The sequence below is a fragment of the Panthera pardus genome, unplaced genomic scaffold, assembly GCF_024362965.1.
Source record: "Panthera pardus isolate Hobbes unplaced genomic scaffold, ASM2436296v1 HiC_scaffold_11, whole genome shotgun sequence".
Taxonomy (NCBI): domain Eukaryota; kingdom Metazoa; phylum Chordata; class Mammalia; order Carnivora; family Felidae; genus Panthera; species Panthera pardus.
In genome coordinates, this window is record NW_026526666.1 from 79,431,533 (window position 1) to 79,448,682 (window position 17,150).

A 17,150-nucleotide genomic window follows, 5' to 3' on the forward strand; every position below is an offset into this window, starting at 1 on the left:
AGTTGGCTTTTCTCAGTATTGTATACTGATATTCTTCATTTTGTTGTCTCATTTGTTTCATGTATGTGGATCTTGTAAGTTCTTTGTCAAGGATTAGAAATTCCCTAGTGCTACATAGGCTGTTTCCTCAGGGAGCTATTAGCATCTATAACATCTCCCTTTGCTGTTCACTGGACACACGATAGATGCTTAAAAAACACTTTTGGCCTTATATTAAATTAAGTTCATTTAAAAATTGAACAGTTTACTGCCCAGAATTTTAGCATTTCTCCTAAATGTGACATTAATTCTTTGTAAACAAGCTTTTCTCTTTCCAAAATAAGAACACCTTTTTTTCTCATTGTGAAAATAATGCAAACTTATTAATGTTTTCTTATAAAAATGATGCAGGTTTAGTATAGGCATTTTATTTCATTTTTAATTTTTTTAATATTTATTTTTAAGAGAGAGAGAGAGAGAGACAGAGTGCGAGCAGGGGAGGGGCAGAGAGAGACAGGGAGACCCAGAATCCGAAGCAGGCTCCAAGCTGTCAGCACAGAGCCTGAGGTGGGGCTCGAACTCACAAACTGAGAGATCATGACCTGAGCCGAAGTTGGACACTTAACCTACTGAGCCACCCAGGCGCCCCAGTATAGGCATTTTAAGAAATGGTAGCAAGCACGAAGAAAGAAATAAAAATTGTGCATACTCTTGCCACTGGCAAGAACCTAGATGCCAGTGGCATCTAATACTCTTCTGGTCCTTTTTCTTTGGAAAGGTAATATATCCATATATGTTTGTTTTTTGGTTTTATGACCAAGTTTGCAAACTAACAGTCTTTGAGTCTTCTGTAGCCTATAATAAATGAATAAAAGTGTTTGTATAGGAGTTTCAAGGCAGTTTGATACTATCTGCAGGTAGTTTGTGTGATTTTTTTTTTTTTCAGTCTAAGAAGTCTTACGGTTCTACAACTCAAACATTTGTAAAATAACTTGACTGTAGCATTTTGTTCATTAAATCTTATTAAGGTATTTTGGCATTTCAGAAGCTTTCAAATAGCTTTCAAACCTGACTCCCAGGGAAGATTATTCAGCACTATTTGAAAAATGGAAAGTGAAAGTGAGAGTGGGATAGGGACATTTGGGCCTTTTCTGAAGCTACATGCTGAACATGGGGTTTTCTTCCTCAGGCACTAATTGCTATATGAGTATTTGTTTATCTGTGTACTCTGAATGGATGTGGTTCAACTAGATTAGATTAGACTTTTGGGATTTTTGAGGTTATTTTTAAATAGCTTAGTGTTAAAATATTCATTAGTATTTTTGCTCTGGCAGTCATTTTAATTTTCTCTTTGCTTTGGAAATGGTGTTGATTTACTTTTTAAGGTGATTTATATTCTCAGTTGATTTTTTTTGTTCTTTCTCAAGAGGGCTCCTTAATTTTCATTTTGGCACTGGTTCTTCATCTGTGCTTTTGTGTGTGTATAAACAAAATAACTAACATTTGTATTTGTAGAGACATTGCAGGGCTTTGTAATCATGAACCTAAAGATAATGGCCATTGGCTTGGTTCCTTCAATTTCTTTGAAGGTTCTGTTTTTTTGCATTTCAGATGCCTTTAAATGTATTTAACTGTATTTTCAATGGTCGGCCTTCAAATGTATTCTGCAACTGAGATTGACCTTAATAAAATACACCAATGGGTTTAACATGGAGAGTGAAAGAGAGTAATTAATATAGTTGCCCATTAAAGTCTTTTAAAAACAGGGCTGCCTGGGTGGCTCAGTCGGTTGCATGTCTGCTCTTGATTTTGGCTCATGATCTTGCAGTTCATGGTCCCGTGTCTGGCTCTGCTTGGGATTCTTTTTCTCCCTCTCTCTGCCCCTCCCCTGCTCACACGTACTTTTTCTCTCTATCAAAATAAATAAATCAACTTTAAAAAATGTTTAAAGTCTTCTAAAAACAGTGATTAGCAAAATTATTCAGTATAGTGATTGATAAACTATATTTATGGCTTCCTGTGTGATAGCAGTAAATTTCTGATGAGGTAATTTTTAACACTATTTTTTTTCTTTGAGCAGATCATGACAAGATGTTTAAGATGAGTGAAAAAATCTTACTTCTGTGTGTTGGAGAGGCTGGAGACACTGTACAGTTTGCAGAATATATTCAGAAAAATGTGCAACTTTATAAGATGAGAAATGGTGGGTAATGCTTGGAATGTAACTTTGGTTGATTTGTCTTTAAATCTGAACTAAAAACGAATACTCTCCACTGGCAATTCTACATATGAGCGGACCAATGTGGCCATATTTTTATTTGAATCTTCCTACTTTTAAAACCTTAACTAGACTCTCCTTCTGATCCTGAAGATTTTCTGTAAAAATCCTGGAGCAGAAAAGAGAACCATTATAACACTGATACTCGAGGGCCACCTTGGAGATGAACATGGTAGTATCAGTCTTTTTAAGTGTTAGGTATTTCAGAGGATGTTATTTGAGCTAAGGTATGGCTGAACCTCAAAGCTAAAAGACCTCAGTTGAACTTGGTTTTACTATTCTTTTTTTTAATGTGGCAAGTTACTTATCCTTTCTGGGCCTTTATTTTCCTCATCTCTAAAATGAGATGATAATAATAATATTAATTAATAATATGTAAAATGCTTGTGAACTTAAAGCTCTGTGTAATTGTGGGAGATTTACTATCAAAAAGAGTTCTGCCTTGCCTTTCTGGTAGATTCGTGTCTAGGAAGATAATTAGGATTTTTGTGAGTTTCCTCTGGGGCTAATGAGCTCTAATCCTTGTTAGAGGATTCGTCAGTAGGATTTCCTCATTAGGCAAAGCATTATTATGAAATAATACTGCCACTAGCCCTATTATCCAGGAAAGTTCATAGTGTCACTAGCAGGAAAGACCTTCAGTTACTTTACAGTTTAATACACTTAGACACAGCACTGGTATAATATGGAGCTGTGAAAGAACTTAATTTGAATATCATTGTATAAAATGGCTGCATATGACCCAATTATGTAGTTTTTTAGGTAGTAAATTTAGCATCATGCATTCAGTTCCATGAATATTTTTGAGGGCCTCCTCTGTCTTAAGCACTCTGGCTAGTACCACAGAGAATTCAAAGATGAAAAAGGAACCTGAAGCACATGGCACTTAGGTTTAGGCAAGTTAAGAGTATTTCAAGAATTTTTTTTTTTTTTCTAGTGGCTCTACTTTCTGCCTACATGGCAGGCGAGGGAAGCCAATAATGTCTCTCAAGTACGGTAGCTGCAGCAATATTTCATGATTGGAGGGGGAGGAAGAGTAAACCAGTTGAGAGAGTTGCTTGTTACATGGGTTTTGGAGTTGAAAGTCAGTGCAGAAAACAAAAGTCGTGTATGGTTAAAATTGCCTTTAAAATCTTAAATTACCTGTCAGGTGTAGTTTTGTGTATATAACCCTGCACAGTAATTCTTAATGCATATTAAAGTTTGAGAACTGAGATAAAATAAGGGAAAGGAAGAAAAATCTATATATAAATAGGAATCAGACCTTTCTGCCTTTAAAATAACTGTAAAATCCTTAGTGGTGTTTAGGGGATTAGGTGGAAAATTGCAAAGTATTCCTGCTTGTTCAGAGTTGCTCCCCTTATAATTTAATAGGTACTGATAGGCTTGTTGTGAGCATGAAATTCAATAACATATGAAAGCACGTAGCATAGACCTTGAAACATAATTGCTGTTCAATAAATATTTGTTAGAATTTTAATCTAAATCTTACCTGCTGTAACACTGGTGTTTGAATTGTTGTAGGGAATAATTTAACCACATGCTGTCTGTCTTTCCAAACTGGCATTTCCTGCATGGGGCTGCTCAGTTTTGGGTCATTCTTGGGTTTTGGCACTAGTGCCTTTTTACTGGGGGGTTAAGTTCCAAAGTGAGTGCAGTATTAAACACATACCTGATGGCATTTCTCTGGGCTGTAGTTTTGTTGTCATTACGACTTTCTTTTTAGAGGTTTTATGCTTGGGATACTCTGTTTTTTAAAAATGTTGTAGATAGTGATGGAAACGTGTTTTTCTGTGGCCTGTACTTTTGAAAATCATTTAATAAAGTTACTTATTTTTTTTAAAAGAAAATCTTATGAAATATGACTGAGGCAGTCCTAACTTCCAGCCTCTCTTTTCCCAATATCCTTTTTAAATAAACTTTAAAAATCAGCATCTTGAGACCTCGTTCTTTTCTTTCCTAATACTTGTGTATTTGTACCCCTTTCTATAGAGGAAACCACAGTCTATTGATGAATGATCAGCTTAAGCAAGGCTGTGCATTTGATCTCACCATAGAATAGTTGCCTTGGTTCTGTGTTGTGGCCAGGAATCACTGTCAGTACTAACCAGCTATTTCACAACTGTTGTGTGGGGAAACGGACAAAAAGTAGGATTATACTCTTCGTTCTGTGTACTTTATGTACTCTGGGTGTACAGAGGGTGGAAGGATGTAAGAACAGGAGTAGTGAGATGATTTCGGGTGCTGTTATTTCTTCTGCTTATGACTGTTTATCTCTTGGACCAGGTTATGAATTGTCTCCCACAGCAGCAGCTAATTTCACACGCCGAAACCTGGCTGACTGTCTTCGGAGTCGGGTAAGCAGTATAGCAAGTAGCCTTACATGAGAGCAGAAAAATCTTCTGTGCTTCTTCTATATTCCTATTATATAGTAGTAATTTTGCCCTTTTTTGGACCTCCTGAGCCCTTCTCATTATTGGTACTTATTCACTCTTCAGGCTGTTTGGATTTGTTTTCTTTTTCTGCATATTCGCTAATTAAAGCCTGAGGGGAAAATACATTCACAGAGAATTTGGATGGGTCACACCAACATGAAGGCCTGAGATAGATAGCCTTTAAAAATTTTCGTCAGTGTTTTCATAGCAAACCATGATTCTTAATTCCTACAGCTAAAAGTTCTTACATGGTAGTGGAGGTAAGATCTTGAAAATAACAATGCACATTTCACCTTGAGATTATCTGTCTTTCTGTGATTATTCTTGCCATAGCACACAGAATTATTCATCTTCACTTACTTTGGCCTTGTTGCTATCTTAGAGCTATTTTGGTTCTAGCAACAGCATGTTAAAAGATGGCAACATTAAGTTAAGGATTGAATGTATTAAAGATTGTGTAGGATGTGCCAAGAAAGTTCATGTGATTGCTAAAGGTGTGTATTATTCCCTTCCCACGGGGACTAAGTAAATGGAGACTTATCATGTGACCTTACCCCCTGTGCCTGTGTACTCATCTATGACATCGAGATAACTTCCTAACCCCACAGGAGTGCTAGGAAAATGAATGCTTGTAAATCATAATATTTAACATTCATATGACTTTTGCCTAAAGCATTTTGCTTAATAATTTAATCTACTCACTATTCCACTGAGATACATAGTAGTTAATTCTCTGTCACTGATACAGAATGAATGGCATAAAGTGGCAAAGGGACTAGTTACAGGTCACCCAGCAGGTCAGCAGAGCTACGCTAATGGTGCCATAATTACTTGACTGTTCTGCCTTACACCAGCTCGTTGGTTTTTTGGTAGTGTTTCTAGAACATCAGCACTATTCATGTTTTTATTATGGTTTTAGTTTCATCGGCACTTGCTTAAGCTGAGTTATGACAGGAGTCTAAACAATACAGGTGTTATTTTTTTTTTTTTAAGTTACTTATTACAGGTCTTTAAAGGAGTTTATTTTCTAGTGCCTAATAACCCTGGATTGAGAACTTCTTAATAAATAGAGCCTCTTTTTCTCAGTGTTACCTTTGGCCTAGGGGCTTGTGCAATATAAGGATTGTGAGATTTGAAGAGAAGCTAGAGATACGATGGTGGGAAGGAGACAAATTTACCTATATTGTTTTGATCGGGGTAAAAGGTCATTGGCCTTTTCTTGCTCACTGCTCTGTGAGAGAGGAAAATGGGTCAGATACGAGCTTTCCCGCCACTCAGAAATTCCTGTGGTATTTGGTAATACCACAGCATACTGTGGCTTGCTGTGTGAAATATTCCTGTGACTTGTCAGGCAGAACTGGGATGAGAATTCCAGCTTTGGGCACAATAAATACTTTGTCATAAGTATAGCAGACATTAAGTAAATTAAGCTCCTTTTAGAACTGAGATAAGAGTGGCAATGCACTTCATGCAAATGCATTGGATCTGGTTAATCTCCTAGCAGACACATTTGATGTCTTAACAAATAAATATCCCTTGTAGACAGTGATATAGGGCTCTAGTAAGTATTGACAGACTCTGCCTGTGGTTCTGAGTCCAGTCTCCGCTCGCCACCCTTCTATCAAGTTAGATTGTTCCAAAATACAAGTTTATGTTTTAGTCATTTTATTCTGGGGAGAAAGATGATATTTTTTTTAGTCTTCCTAATAAGTGCAAAGTCACTAGATTTAGTACATGTGTACACTCACACATGAGACTTATTTTGGGTCAGCCAGTTACCATGTGTATAACTTTGTGTCTGTAGCTCAGATTGTTTGATTTCTAAGTTGCTCCGTGTGTGTGTGTGTGTGTGTGTGTGTGTGTGTGTGTGTGTGTGTGTGTGTCTGTCTGGGGGTGGTATTTGGTTGGGAGGACATTTATTTATTGCAGAGTACATAATGAATTTTAAATTAACTTGTTCTTCAAAATGCAGGCAGGTTTAGCATTGTGGTTAAGCACCATCTCTGGAATTAGACTACTTCAGTTTAAATCTGTGCTCACTGACTTACTACTAGCTGTGTCTTTGGACAGATTCTAAGCTTAATTTCTCTGTTTACAGATAATAGCACCTACTTCACAGAATTATTATAAAGATTAAATGAAGTAATCATGCAAAGCTGTTAGCACAGTGTGTGGCGCGTATGACTAATAAATCACTTGTTTCTATGCTGCTATTGCTGCTTGGTTGAAGAAGCAATTTAATAGGTATAAGTTTCTTATGAGATTCTTTGTTGTGTTTTTTTAGTTGAACTGATTTGCTGCTAAAGAGGAGGATATAAAAAATTATTGATTGATAGGAAAAATAGCAATAAACCAACATTGATCATTTAGTATGTGCAGGGCTTTGGTCTAGATCAACACAGTCCAGTTTGGTAGCCACTAGTCATATATGGCAATTACAATTATAAGTAATTAAATAAAATTTAAAATTTAGTTCCTAGGTGAGAGTTTCTTGGACTTTGAATGAGAAATAAACTTTTGTTTCTATAAAAATAATTTGGTTCCTCAGTCACAGTCGCCACTTTTCAAGTGCTCAATAGCCACATGTGGCTAGTGGCTACCATATTGGACATTGCCAATATAGAACATGTGCGTCATCATAGGAGGTTTTCTTGGACAGCGCTATTCTAGATATATACGTGACCTTACTTAATGCTTACTATGACACCATAAAGATGAATGTTATCCCCATTTTACTTACAAGGCTATTAAGACTGGTTAATAAAGAGTTTAAAGAGTCTGTTATGTGTCCAGGTATACCAAAGACACATATATAGCCTGTAAAAGGCTGAGGTAAGATTCTAACTCCAAATACCATGCTCTTTCATACTGTCTCCCTTATTAGTTACTGCACTAACATATAAGTATGTTTGTGCATTTGGGGAAGCATAAAATTTCCAGTTCTATTAAATGTGTCAAGATCTCTGTATAGGATTATATAGATAACATATAAATATGTGCCCATTGTAGGTGTTCAGTAAGTATTTGCTGAATAAATGTCATCCAGTTGATCCACAGATACCACTGAAAATGTTATTATACATTTATATACTGGAAGGGAATTGCATTAAAATATTTTTCATGAGGAGCGCCTGGGTAGTTCAGATGATTAAGTGTCTGACTCTTGATTTCAGCTCAGGTCATGATCTCGTACTTTGAGATCAAGCCCCATGTCAGGCTTTGTGCTGACCATGCAAATGCTGCTTAGGATTTTCTCTCCTTCTCTTTCTGCCCTTCCCCCTTCTCTCTCTCTCTCTCTCTCTAAAAAATAAATAATAAACTTTAAAAAATATTTTTATTGAATGGATATTACTTCACCATGTAAGAATTAAAGATGAGGTTAGCAGGAAAAGATGGGAAAAAAAACCACACTGATGGGGAGAGGGGAATCTAGAGGACTCATTCTAGCTTTTTATTTAAATACACGTGTACATTTAAGTTGCTCTCCTCCATATACACCAGGGAGCAGGAAAAAGGCATATTAGGCTTTTTGCTATGGGTTTGACCCCCCACTTTCAAATACTTAAGAGGCTTCTTTGAGCATAGGTTTTGGAATCACAGAGTTCTGATGTGTTCTCTGGTATGTACTAGTTTGTGTAATCTTGACTAAGTCCCTTATGTTTGCTGAGTCTCACTTTCATCTGTTTAGAAGGAAGGAACAATCAAATGTGACATTACAAGAACTGAGACTTCGCCATTAGTTTAATAAAATATATTTTGAATGAGTGAATGATATCTTCTGGAAAATAGTATTTAATAACTGACGTCTTCATTAAGAAAATGCTATTTGGAGGGGTACCTGGGTAGTTCGGTTGGTTAAGCGTCCGACTTCAGCTCAGGTCATGATCTCACGGTGTGTGAGTTCGAGCCCCGCATTGGGCTCTGTGCTGATAGCTCAGAGCCTGGAGTCTGCTTCAGATTCTGTGTTTCCCTCTTTCTCTCTATAACACTCTGTGTGTGTGTGTGTGTCTCTCTCTCTCAAAAATAACATAAACATTAAAAAATAAAAGAAAATGCTATTTGGATTTTAATAGGATTATTTTGAAAATTTTGTAATGACTTTTAGGCATAGTTTGCACAATGCTTATTTAAATTCTCCTTATGATTTGATTAATGGGCTATAGAAGGGAGAGTGATAAGTAATGGGGCTATTTCTTGCTTGAAATGGCACATTTGGTGTAGCCTATTTGAATGCCCTAAAATTATTTGTTATTATCCACCCTGATCTCCATTTTACATATAGGGAGGCCTAGGTATGAACCAGCCAAATCTGATATCCTTGGGGAATGTGGAGTTTCATGGCAAGGTTTAGAGTAGAATGCTGCCCTTCATGGTATGTAGTCTTCAGGGCTTTACTACTGCTACTCACTGGCCAAAGTGTTTTCATAGAACCTTTCTGCCAAGTACTTGGTGAGCTTTTGGTAATTTATTTTTTTATAGGACTATACACCTAAAAAATGGAAATAATGAGTTGGGAAAATATCAGCCAGCCTGGTGTAGTGGTTTTCAAACTATTTCATGAAGTTGCCTTAGAAAAGTCACAAAGAAGAGCAGTATAGTGAAATGTTAGCTGTGTTTCATATAGGTCAACGTAACTTTTATCTATTTTATATATTGGGATTCCATGTACAATTTTATTTGAAAACAAACAAACAAAAAGGTTTCACTGTCCCCTTCCCACCAAAGTTTGAAAACCAGTGGTATAACTGAAAGAGCCCTGCCTCAGGAGGTTTAGCACTAGCTCTCTTGTGAGCTAGTTAAAATACCTTTGGAGAAAGAGGGAATTTGGATAATTTTGTGTGGTTTCTTCTAGCCCCCAAATAGTGTAATTTAAAGATCTAATGTCAAGACCATAAGCAGACTTGAATTTATTTTTTCAGGGAAAGGTAAAGAGTATGTAGGAAAGAATTTCAGATATTAGTCATTTCTAAAAGTGACCGTGACTTGTCCCAGTACTTGGCCTCAATTTATGTGTGTTTAGTCTGCTTTATAGTAGGCACGTATAGTGTGGTCTTGTCCTAGAAGAATCCTGTTGCTTTGAGCCTCTGTCTGACCACTAGAGTTATTGTCATCTTGCCTTTGGTGGCTGGCACAAAGATGTCATGTGTTTATTGGTATCAGTGAGGTCATGTGACCTGGAGAGCAGATGGCCTTGGTGAAACCTTGACTTTACAGGTCTTGTCCTGTAACACAACCAACCATTTGCTGCATATGATTAAAATGTCACTAACAAGGGTAATTTCGCATGCTTTTTGGCGAATGTGGTTAGCAGGATGTGACATGACACAGCACTACCTTCTTCCTCCAAGTGCCATCTCCCTGGAGGCCTTGCCTCCTCTGCTCACCCCCGTCTCACCATGCCCAGGCTTGCCTTCCAGCTCACCTGCTCCAGATGGGCGGCACAGTGGGAGGACACTGGCAAAGGCAGATGTGTTTATTTTCCGGAGACAAAATGTTTTACTGCTGCAGATGGCAGTGCCTTCAAGCAAATGGCAGCCTTTGACACCGCTGCCACACAGCCTGGGCATCTTGACAGACAGAGCTGGCTTACTTTTGGTGAGGGGGAAACTGAAAAAAAAAATCAAGATGTTCATCATGAAACTCATGGAATTTCGGTGCAAGCAGCAGTTCTTTTAGACCTGGAGAACAGTTCTTTCCCACCAGACCTCAGTCAGCTAGGCAGTTAACTGGATTTTCAAGATGAGCTGAGCCAAGAGTTATAGGTCTGTTAGTTATTTTGTTTCCTAGGCTGAGTAGGACATACAGAAAAACTGAAAACATATGGCTACATTTAGATGGATATTCAGTGGTACTGCAAAACACATGTGCATCCCAGCTCACATCTCACAGGAGTCTCTTAGGATTGGGCGTGGCTCATGTCTGCCCCATTTGAGATGCCACTGTTCTATTTTTAGTGGTCATATTGATTATCTAAAGGCCCAGGGACAGATACTTGAAGTTGAGATGCCTTAATTAATATGACATATATTTTGTGCATATAGTGTTTTTCTACCAAGAAGAATAAGAGTTCTGACAGCTGCACTTTGAAGCAGTTTGCTTATAGTCATTAGGGCTTGACTAAAGTCCATGAGGAAGACAAAGACTTGGATGTTGAATTATTAAACTTACTCATCTTCTAAGAAAAAATGGCTTAAGAATATCCTTTTTCGAAAATTACTGGCTTTATCAGGAATCCTTCCCACCCCTCCTACCCCCTTTTTTAATATGTGCTGTTTTTCCCAGCCCTAGTGCTGATAGAGTTAGGAGTTTGCAGGTGTAAAGTCCTCCCCTCTCCCCCCTTCCCATCTCTCTCCAGGGGGTTGTATGTGAGAAGGTGTTGCTTTCTCACTCAGAGAGCATATATGTGCTACCCTGTTGGATGCCTGCTGTGAGCAGAGAGAACCCCTGTTCTGGTTGAATGGAATGAGCTTATTGGGTGGCTGGGATTGTGCAACCCCATAATGCCAATTTTTCACTTAGAGCATCTTTCCTACCCACAATGGGGTTGATGGTAACTGGTCTAAATTCATACTGTTTTGAAACTTATGTCCTGAAAATTATGTGGTTTCCTATTAAGGTTTGGTGTAAGCCAGGAGCAGCAAAGTACTGTGTCTGCTTAGTAAAAACGTGCTTTTACTTTGAAAATGTTTACCATTAGAAGTGCGGGTTTACCCTGCCTTTTAGGATTGTTTTAAACCAGTGCCCTGACCTGTGTGAGCATTCCCTCACACTCACAGATACAAATACACATACACCCTGACATCTTGATGCCTCTTTTATTCCCCCCCCCACAGCCCCTAATGTTTTTATTCTAACTTATTTTTTTAATTTTAATTCCAGTATAGTTAACATACAGTGTTATATTAGTTTCAAGTGTACAATATAGTGATTCAACTTGATGCCTCTTTTTTGCCCTGGCCCACGATCATTCAGGGATATTAATTCAGGGGCTGATCCCAAAAACTCTGTGAGGTTTTCCTGTACTCTCCCCAATAACAGTCATCTAAAATGAAGGAGAGTGGGAAGGAAGTCTTTGAAGGGAGGAGTTGACTGTTCTGTTTCTCGACCTGGGAGCTAGTTACACATGTATTCATTTTATTCATTAAGCTGTATGTGTATATTTTGTGTACCTTTATATGTATATGTTATTTTACCAAAAAAAGCTTAAGGAAATAAGAAGGGTAAAAGGGCAAGAAAGTATAACACATTTTTTTAAAAGTTGAAGAGAGTAAGTTCAGATTTATCATTGCTTTTGAGTGGGGACAGCAGAGTAAACAGGATTAATTAGATTGAAAAGAAGAAAGGAAGGGAGAGGAAATAATCTCTGAATCTTTATAAAGTAACTTGCCAAAACTCTACGCTGCCTTTTTGATGCCTCCTAAAGTGTGCATTCTGTAGCTGAGAAGTTCCATAAGTGCTGATAGTCATTCAGCACATCTGCAGCCTGCATTGTCCTTGGGGCCAGGGAAACGGACGCAAAGCTCGGTGTGTGCCTTTAGATGGAGAACTTGCACTGCAGGGTGACAAGTGCCACAGTCGCCATACAGATAGATAGGTGCTCTGGGAACAGAACCTAACCCGAGCCTGAAAGGACTGGCTGTCATTAAAGGCAAAGGTGAAGCCAAAAGGAAAACCAGAAGCACAAACCAAAAGACAAGTGTGAGAGAATGTGTTAAGTCAGACAGGGGTTTTCTAATGATTTTTAGACTCTGAGCCTCCTACTCCTAATTTTTTACTTGTTTTAACTAGTGGAATACTATATACAAATTAGGGCTCTATTGATTGAAAAGATATATAAATAAATACCTTTATATAGTTTTTACTACATATGTACATATATTATAAAATCTGTAATCTAAATAGTTTGTTAAATATGGCTGAGGTTTTTAGGGGAATGGTAAAAGATTGAAACCAGAGAGTCCCTGTTATGAAGATTTTGATGAAAAAGCTTTATGCTAAAAGCACTGGGGCTCTCTGGAAGCTTGTTGGCTAAGAGAGGGTTAGCACAAACAGATGAGATTTGGTTAAACCATTGGCTCCTGTTTGCGGAAAGAAGAGAGAAGCAGGGAGACCAGTGAGGATCTTCCATGTCAGTTGAAGAGATAAGAGTAACTTATGTTGAACCTAGGCTGTTCTAATAGAAGGGCTCTGAAACACCGTTTTCCCCAGGATTTCCTTAGTGTTCTGTATCTGGTTGCTGTGGACATCCAGAAACATACACAGTCATATATAGTCCTAAATAGTCTTTTCCAGTGGATTGGTTTATTAACTCAGGAAGGTGAATCAGCTATGATGTTCAGCATTCATAGATATTCATGGGCATGCTTAGCATGTCCACCTTAATATTTGCCTAGTAGTATACAAAGCCTGGCTTCTGCACTTAAATTTTTGAGAACTGATTTAAAGGTATATGGAATCTTCAGTTTTCCCTGGGAACTGCCAGCTCATGAAAAACAGTTCAAGTGGCCTTGTTGCAGATGTGGTGGCGTTGGTTTTCCCATTGCACAATCAGCAATTTTATTTTGATGTTATTTGGGAGAAAGCAGTATTTTTGATTAGCAAGTAAAATTAATGTAGAAAACAAATACTGTGTTAACTAGTTGGTATAATAAGGCATCTGTGCCATGCTGCATTTCAACTCATTAAATTTCTAAACTTCTAATTACGATAAGATTACAACTTTAATAGGAGAATGGTTCAAACTTGGGGTTAATAATGGCTTTAGGGAAGTAAAATGTACAGAAATATTGGAATTATTGAAGGGGAACTTTAAAATTTAGTTTTGCTAAAAATTGAAATATGCACAATATTTAACTTTTTTTGCTCCTAGAATTCAGATTCAGTTGACATTTATTGAGCACCTGCTACTTACTAGGCTTTTTTATTTTATTTTATTTATTTATTTTTTTTTTAACGTTTATTTATTTTTGAGACAGAGAGAGACAGAGCATGAACGGGGGAGGGGCAGAGAGAGAGGGAGACACAGAATTGGAAGCAGGCTCCAGGCTCTGAGCCATCAGCCCAGAGCCCGACGCGGGGCTCGAACTCACGGACCGTGAGATCGTGACCTGAGCTGAAGTCGGACGCTTAACCGACTGAGCCACCCAGGCGCCCCTAGGCTTTTTTAAAACAATGTTCATTTATTTATTTTGAGAGAGTGTACATGCGCATGGGTAGGGGAAGGGGCAGAGAGAGAGGGAAAGAGAGAATCCTAAGCAGGCTCCGCACTGACAGCATGCAGCCCAACACGTTGCTGGATCTCACAAACCGTGCGATCGTGTCCTGAGCCAACATCAAGAGTCACGCTTAACCGACTGAGCTGTCCAGGTGCCCCACTAGGTCTTCTTTCAGGAACTTTAACACAGATGAGCACTTTTCATTCCTAACATCTGTTGGGTGAACAGTACTATCCCCATATTCAGATGGGGCACTTGGAGCTCCAGGGCCAAAGGACTGTCTCGGGTCTTCATTACTTGGGATCTAAATTGAGTTTTTTACATCTGCTCTATCATCTTTCCCCTTATTGAGAGCCTTCTTAACTCCTCGTTCTCCCATACCTTCTATTCCACTAGTTATTCCTGTCGTTTCTCCCTTCTAAATATATTTCATGTTGCATACCTCCCTCTCCATCCCTACTGCTTCTGCAGTGTCCTGTGACATGAAAAAGGCTTGGAGCAGCAGAGGAACAGGAGTGGTTTTCACTGGCTCCTCTTTGGTTTACAGGCTAAAGTTTGTATTCTTTAGGAAGCCAGTGACAGTATCATTCCAGTTCCTCTGCTTCCTGCTGAAATGACCTAATTCATTAGGTATACATGTCCCATATTCACCAGTACCCAAATGTTCCACATTCCTCCATGTTTCTTTACCTTCACATATGCTGTTTCCTCAATCTGGAATCCTCCTACTCATCTATCTTGTGAGCTCCTTCCAGACCTAGGCTTCCATCTTCATCACCTGGCATAAAGCTTCTCACACAGTAAATGCTGAGTAACTTTGGAGTTAAAGTAGGGACACCTGGGTGACTCAGTCCGTTAAGTGTCTGACTGTCGATTTTGGCTCAGGCCACGATCTCGCAGTGTATGGGTTTGAGCGCCACATCAGGCTTGGGGCTCACAGTGCAGAGCCTGCTTGGGATTCTCTCTCTGTCCCTCCCTCAAAAATAAATAAATGAAACTTTAAAAATAAATAAATAAAGTCACATGTCAAATGCAAAAGTGAAGTTGGTTGGGGTATCTGCCCATTTCATAACTATCCTATGTGTCTAGTCTAGTTCTTGCAGGATTTGGTTGAAGCCTTTTATAAATTGTGTACATTTATACTTCAGGTATAATCACCGTTGTTATTAGAAAGAGAGATTCATGGGTTTCCTTAAGAAGGACTGTATTGGAGAGGATTAAAACCAGAGTACATATGTCCTATATTGTTTAGGTACTAGGGATAGATATTCTTCTCCAGCCCTATCCATAGAGTCACAATCTTCTAGAGCTAGAAAAGTTACATAGGTTGTGAAGACTATTGGAAGTTGTTGAAATCTTAGAGGTTTTTTCTGAAGTGTTCAATATAGCAAACATTGCAATTCCAATATAGGTACAAAGTCCTTCTTCTTCTTCTTCTTCTTCTTCTTTTTAAAATTTTAATGTTTGTTTTATTTTTGAGAGACAGAGTGGGGGAGGGGCAGAGAGAGAGAAGGAGACAGAATCCAAAGCAGGCTCCAGGCTCTGAGCTGTCAGCACAGAGCCCGACGCAGGGCTCAAACCCATGAACCGAGAGATCATGACCTGAGCCGAAGTCGGACGCTCAATGAACTGGGCCACCCAGGTTCCCCTACCAAGTCCTTCTTTAATTAAAATGGCAAAAGTGACATTGAAATTTTAAAATTATACCATCAAACCATGCAAAGCAGGTAGCTAGTGAATTCTGTTGATTATTGGAAATAAACTTCTGATTCAGTGTTCAGAGTACCAATATAAGAAAATAATAAACTGATCCATTTTGTTTATTAATGAATTTGCAAAATTGGGCATTGGCAAAGCAGTTATGATATTGGTATGTGTTTGTCAGATAAACAGATACCAATACCATAACTGCTATTTATTGAGTACTTACCGCATGTTTTATATATTTGTAGATGGTTTAGAGGAGTCATATGGTCTGACATTGAATTTGCCCTTTTAAAACTTAAAGTACTATAGGTTATGTAAGATGTGATACATGAAACAGAGAACAATAGATACTGGTATGCAAAATAGTATAATCTGAAATATTTGAGTGTGAAACTGACATTTACATATTGAATTATATTTTCACACTAATTTCCATTTTGTGGAGGCAGCATGGTTTCCTAGAAAAACACACAATGGAATCAGAAGTCTAAATTCTGGTCCTGACACTAATTAGCCATGTGACTTAGGGGCACATCACTGTCCCTTCTTTGAACTTGAGTCCCCACATTTGTGAAAGGGATGTTAGACAAGCTAGTTGAACTTTTCTTCTAAGTCTATAAACTGTACTCTCAGTGCCAAAGATGGGATTTTAGGGAGCTTTGACAATCAACTGGGCTAAAAGAAATAGCATGCACTGTCCCTTCAAAGCCCAGTCTCTGTTTAGTGTATTTAGAAGTCTATTTATTAAAACACTGTCATCACTAAACAGACTCCTTTGTCCCATTGGTGGTTCTGTATCTCCTTCCAGATTAATCCAGGAATGGAAGTATGCTTCACACACTGCTTAAAGTTCCAAGGTACAGCACAACGCAAAAGAAACCCCACCTCCAAAGTACCTCACTCCTATCGACATGGTCCTATTCAATTAGAGGTGGCAAAGGCTGGCCTGGCTCCAAAGGAAGACTGTCAATTCCTCTCTTTTTCTGTGTCCACGCTCGGCAGGATGCTTCCTCACGCCCACCTCTCTCCCCCTTGCTGTGACTTTGGTTTCCGCCAGATGTCACACCGCTGCTTGTCACCGCCCAGACTCTTCGTCGCTGATTTTGTTGTTTCAGTGTATTTATCACAACTGTTCTCTTCAGCTGTAAAATTTATGGAATTTCACACTCTTCGTAATCACTACAGTGTTTCTTTTTCATGAGAGAGAGAATATACAAGGAGTTGTATGCACAAGAGTTGGAGGGAGGGAAATATTCCACCTAACTTGAGGAAAGTTTGCCTGTGTGTACCATGCACACCCCCCACTCCCAAATGCACAAAGTAAAACAGCTCAGTTCTGCAGGGCTCAGGTACTTAGGAAGTCCATTTCAATCTCAGGGAGAAGTGTATAAGAGGTGTGGTTATTGGCTAATCTCCTTGCTTAAATTTTATCCCTTTTGACTATAAAAAAAAAAAAAGAGGGATGATTTGATTGGCTCTTTGTGGGACATCTTGATCTTATTGTTATCTGGTCAGATCTGTTAATGCGGTCAGATC

The 17,150-nt window shown here is 38.5% G+C and overlaps 1 protein-coding gene across 2 annotated transcripts in view; it reads left to right on the forward strand.

Moving 5' to 3' along the window:
* Positions 1-17,150, forward strand: part of PSMB2 (proteasome 20S subunit beta 2) — a 33,232-nt gene that overhangs the window by 3,067 nt on the left and 13,015 nt on the right. Inside the window, exons 2-3 of one of the 2 annotated variants that reach the window (XM_019430244.2) lie at positions 2,060-2,182; positions 4,544-4,614. In XM_019430244.2, coding sequence (XP_019285789.1) covers positions 2,060-2,182; positions 4,544-4,614 — 194 coding nt within the window. The remainder of the gene's footprint in view (positions 1-2,059; positions 2,183-4,543; positions 4,615-17,150) is intronic. The other variant, XM_019430246.2, reaches the window with a different exon arrangement.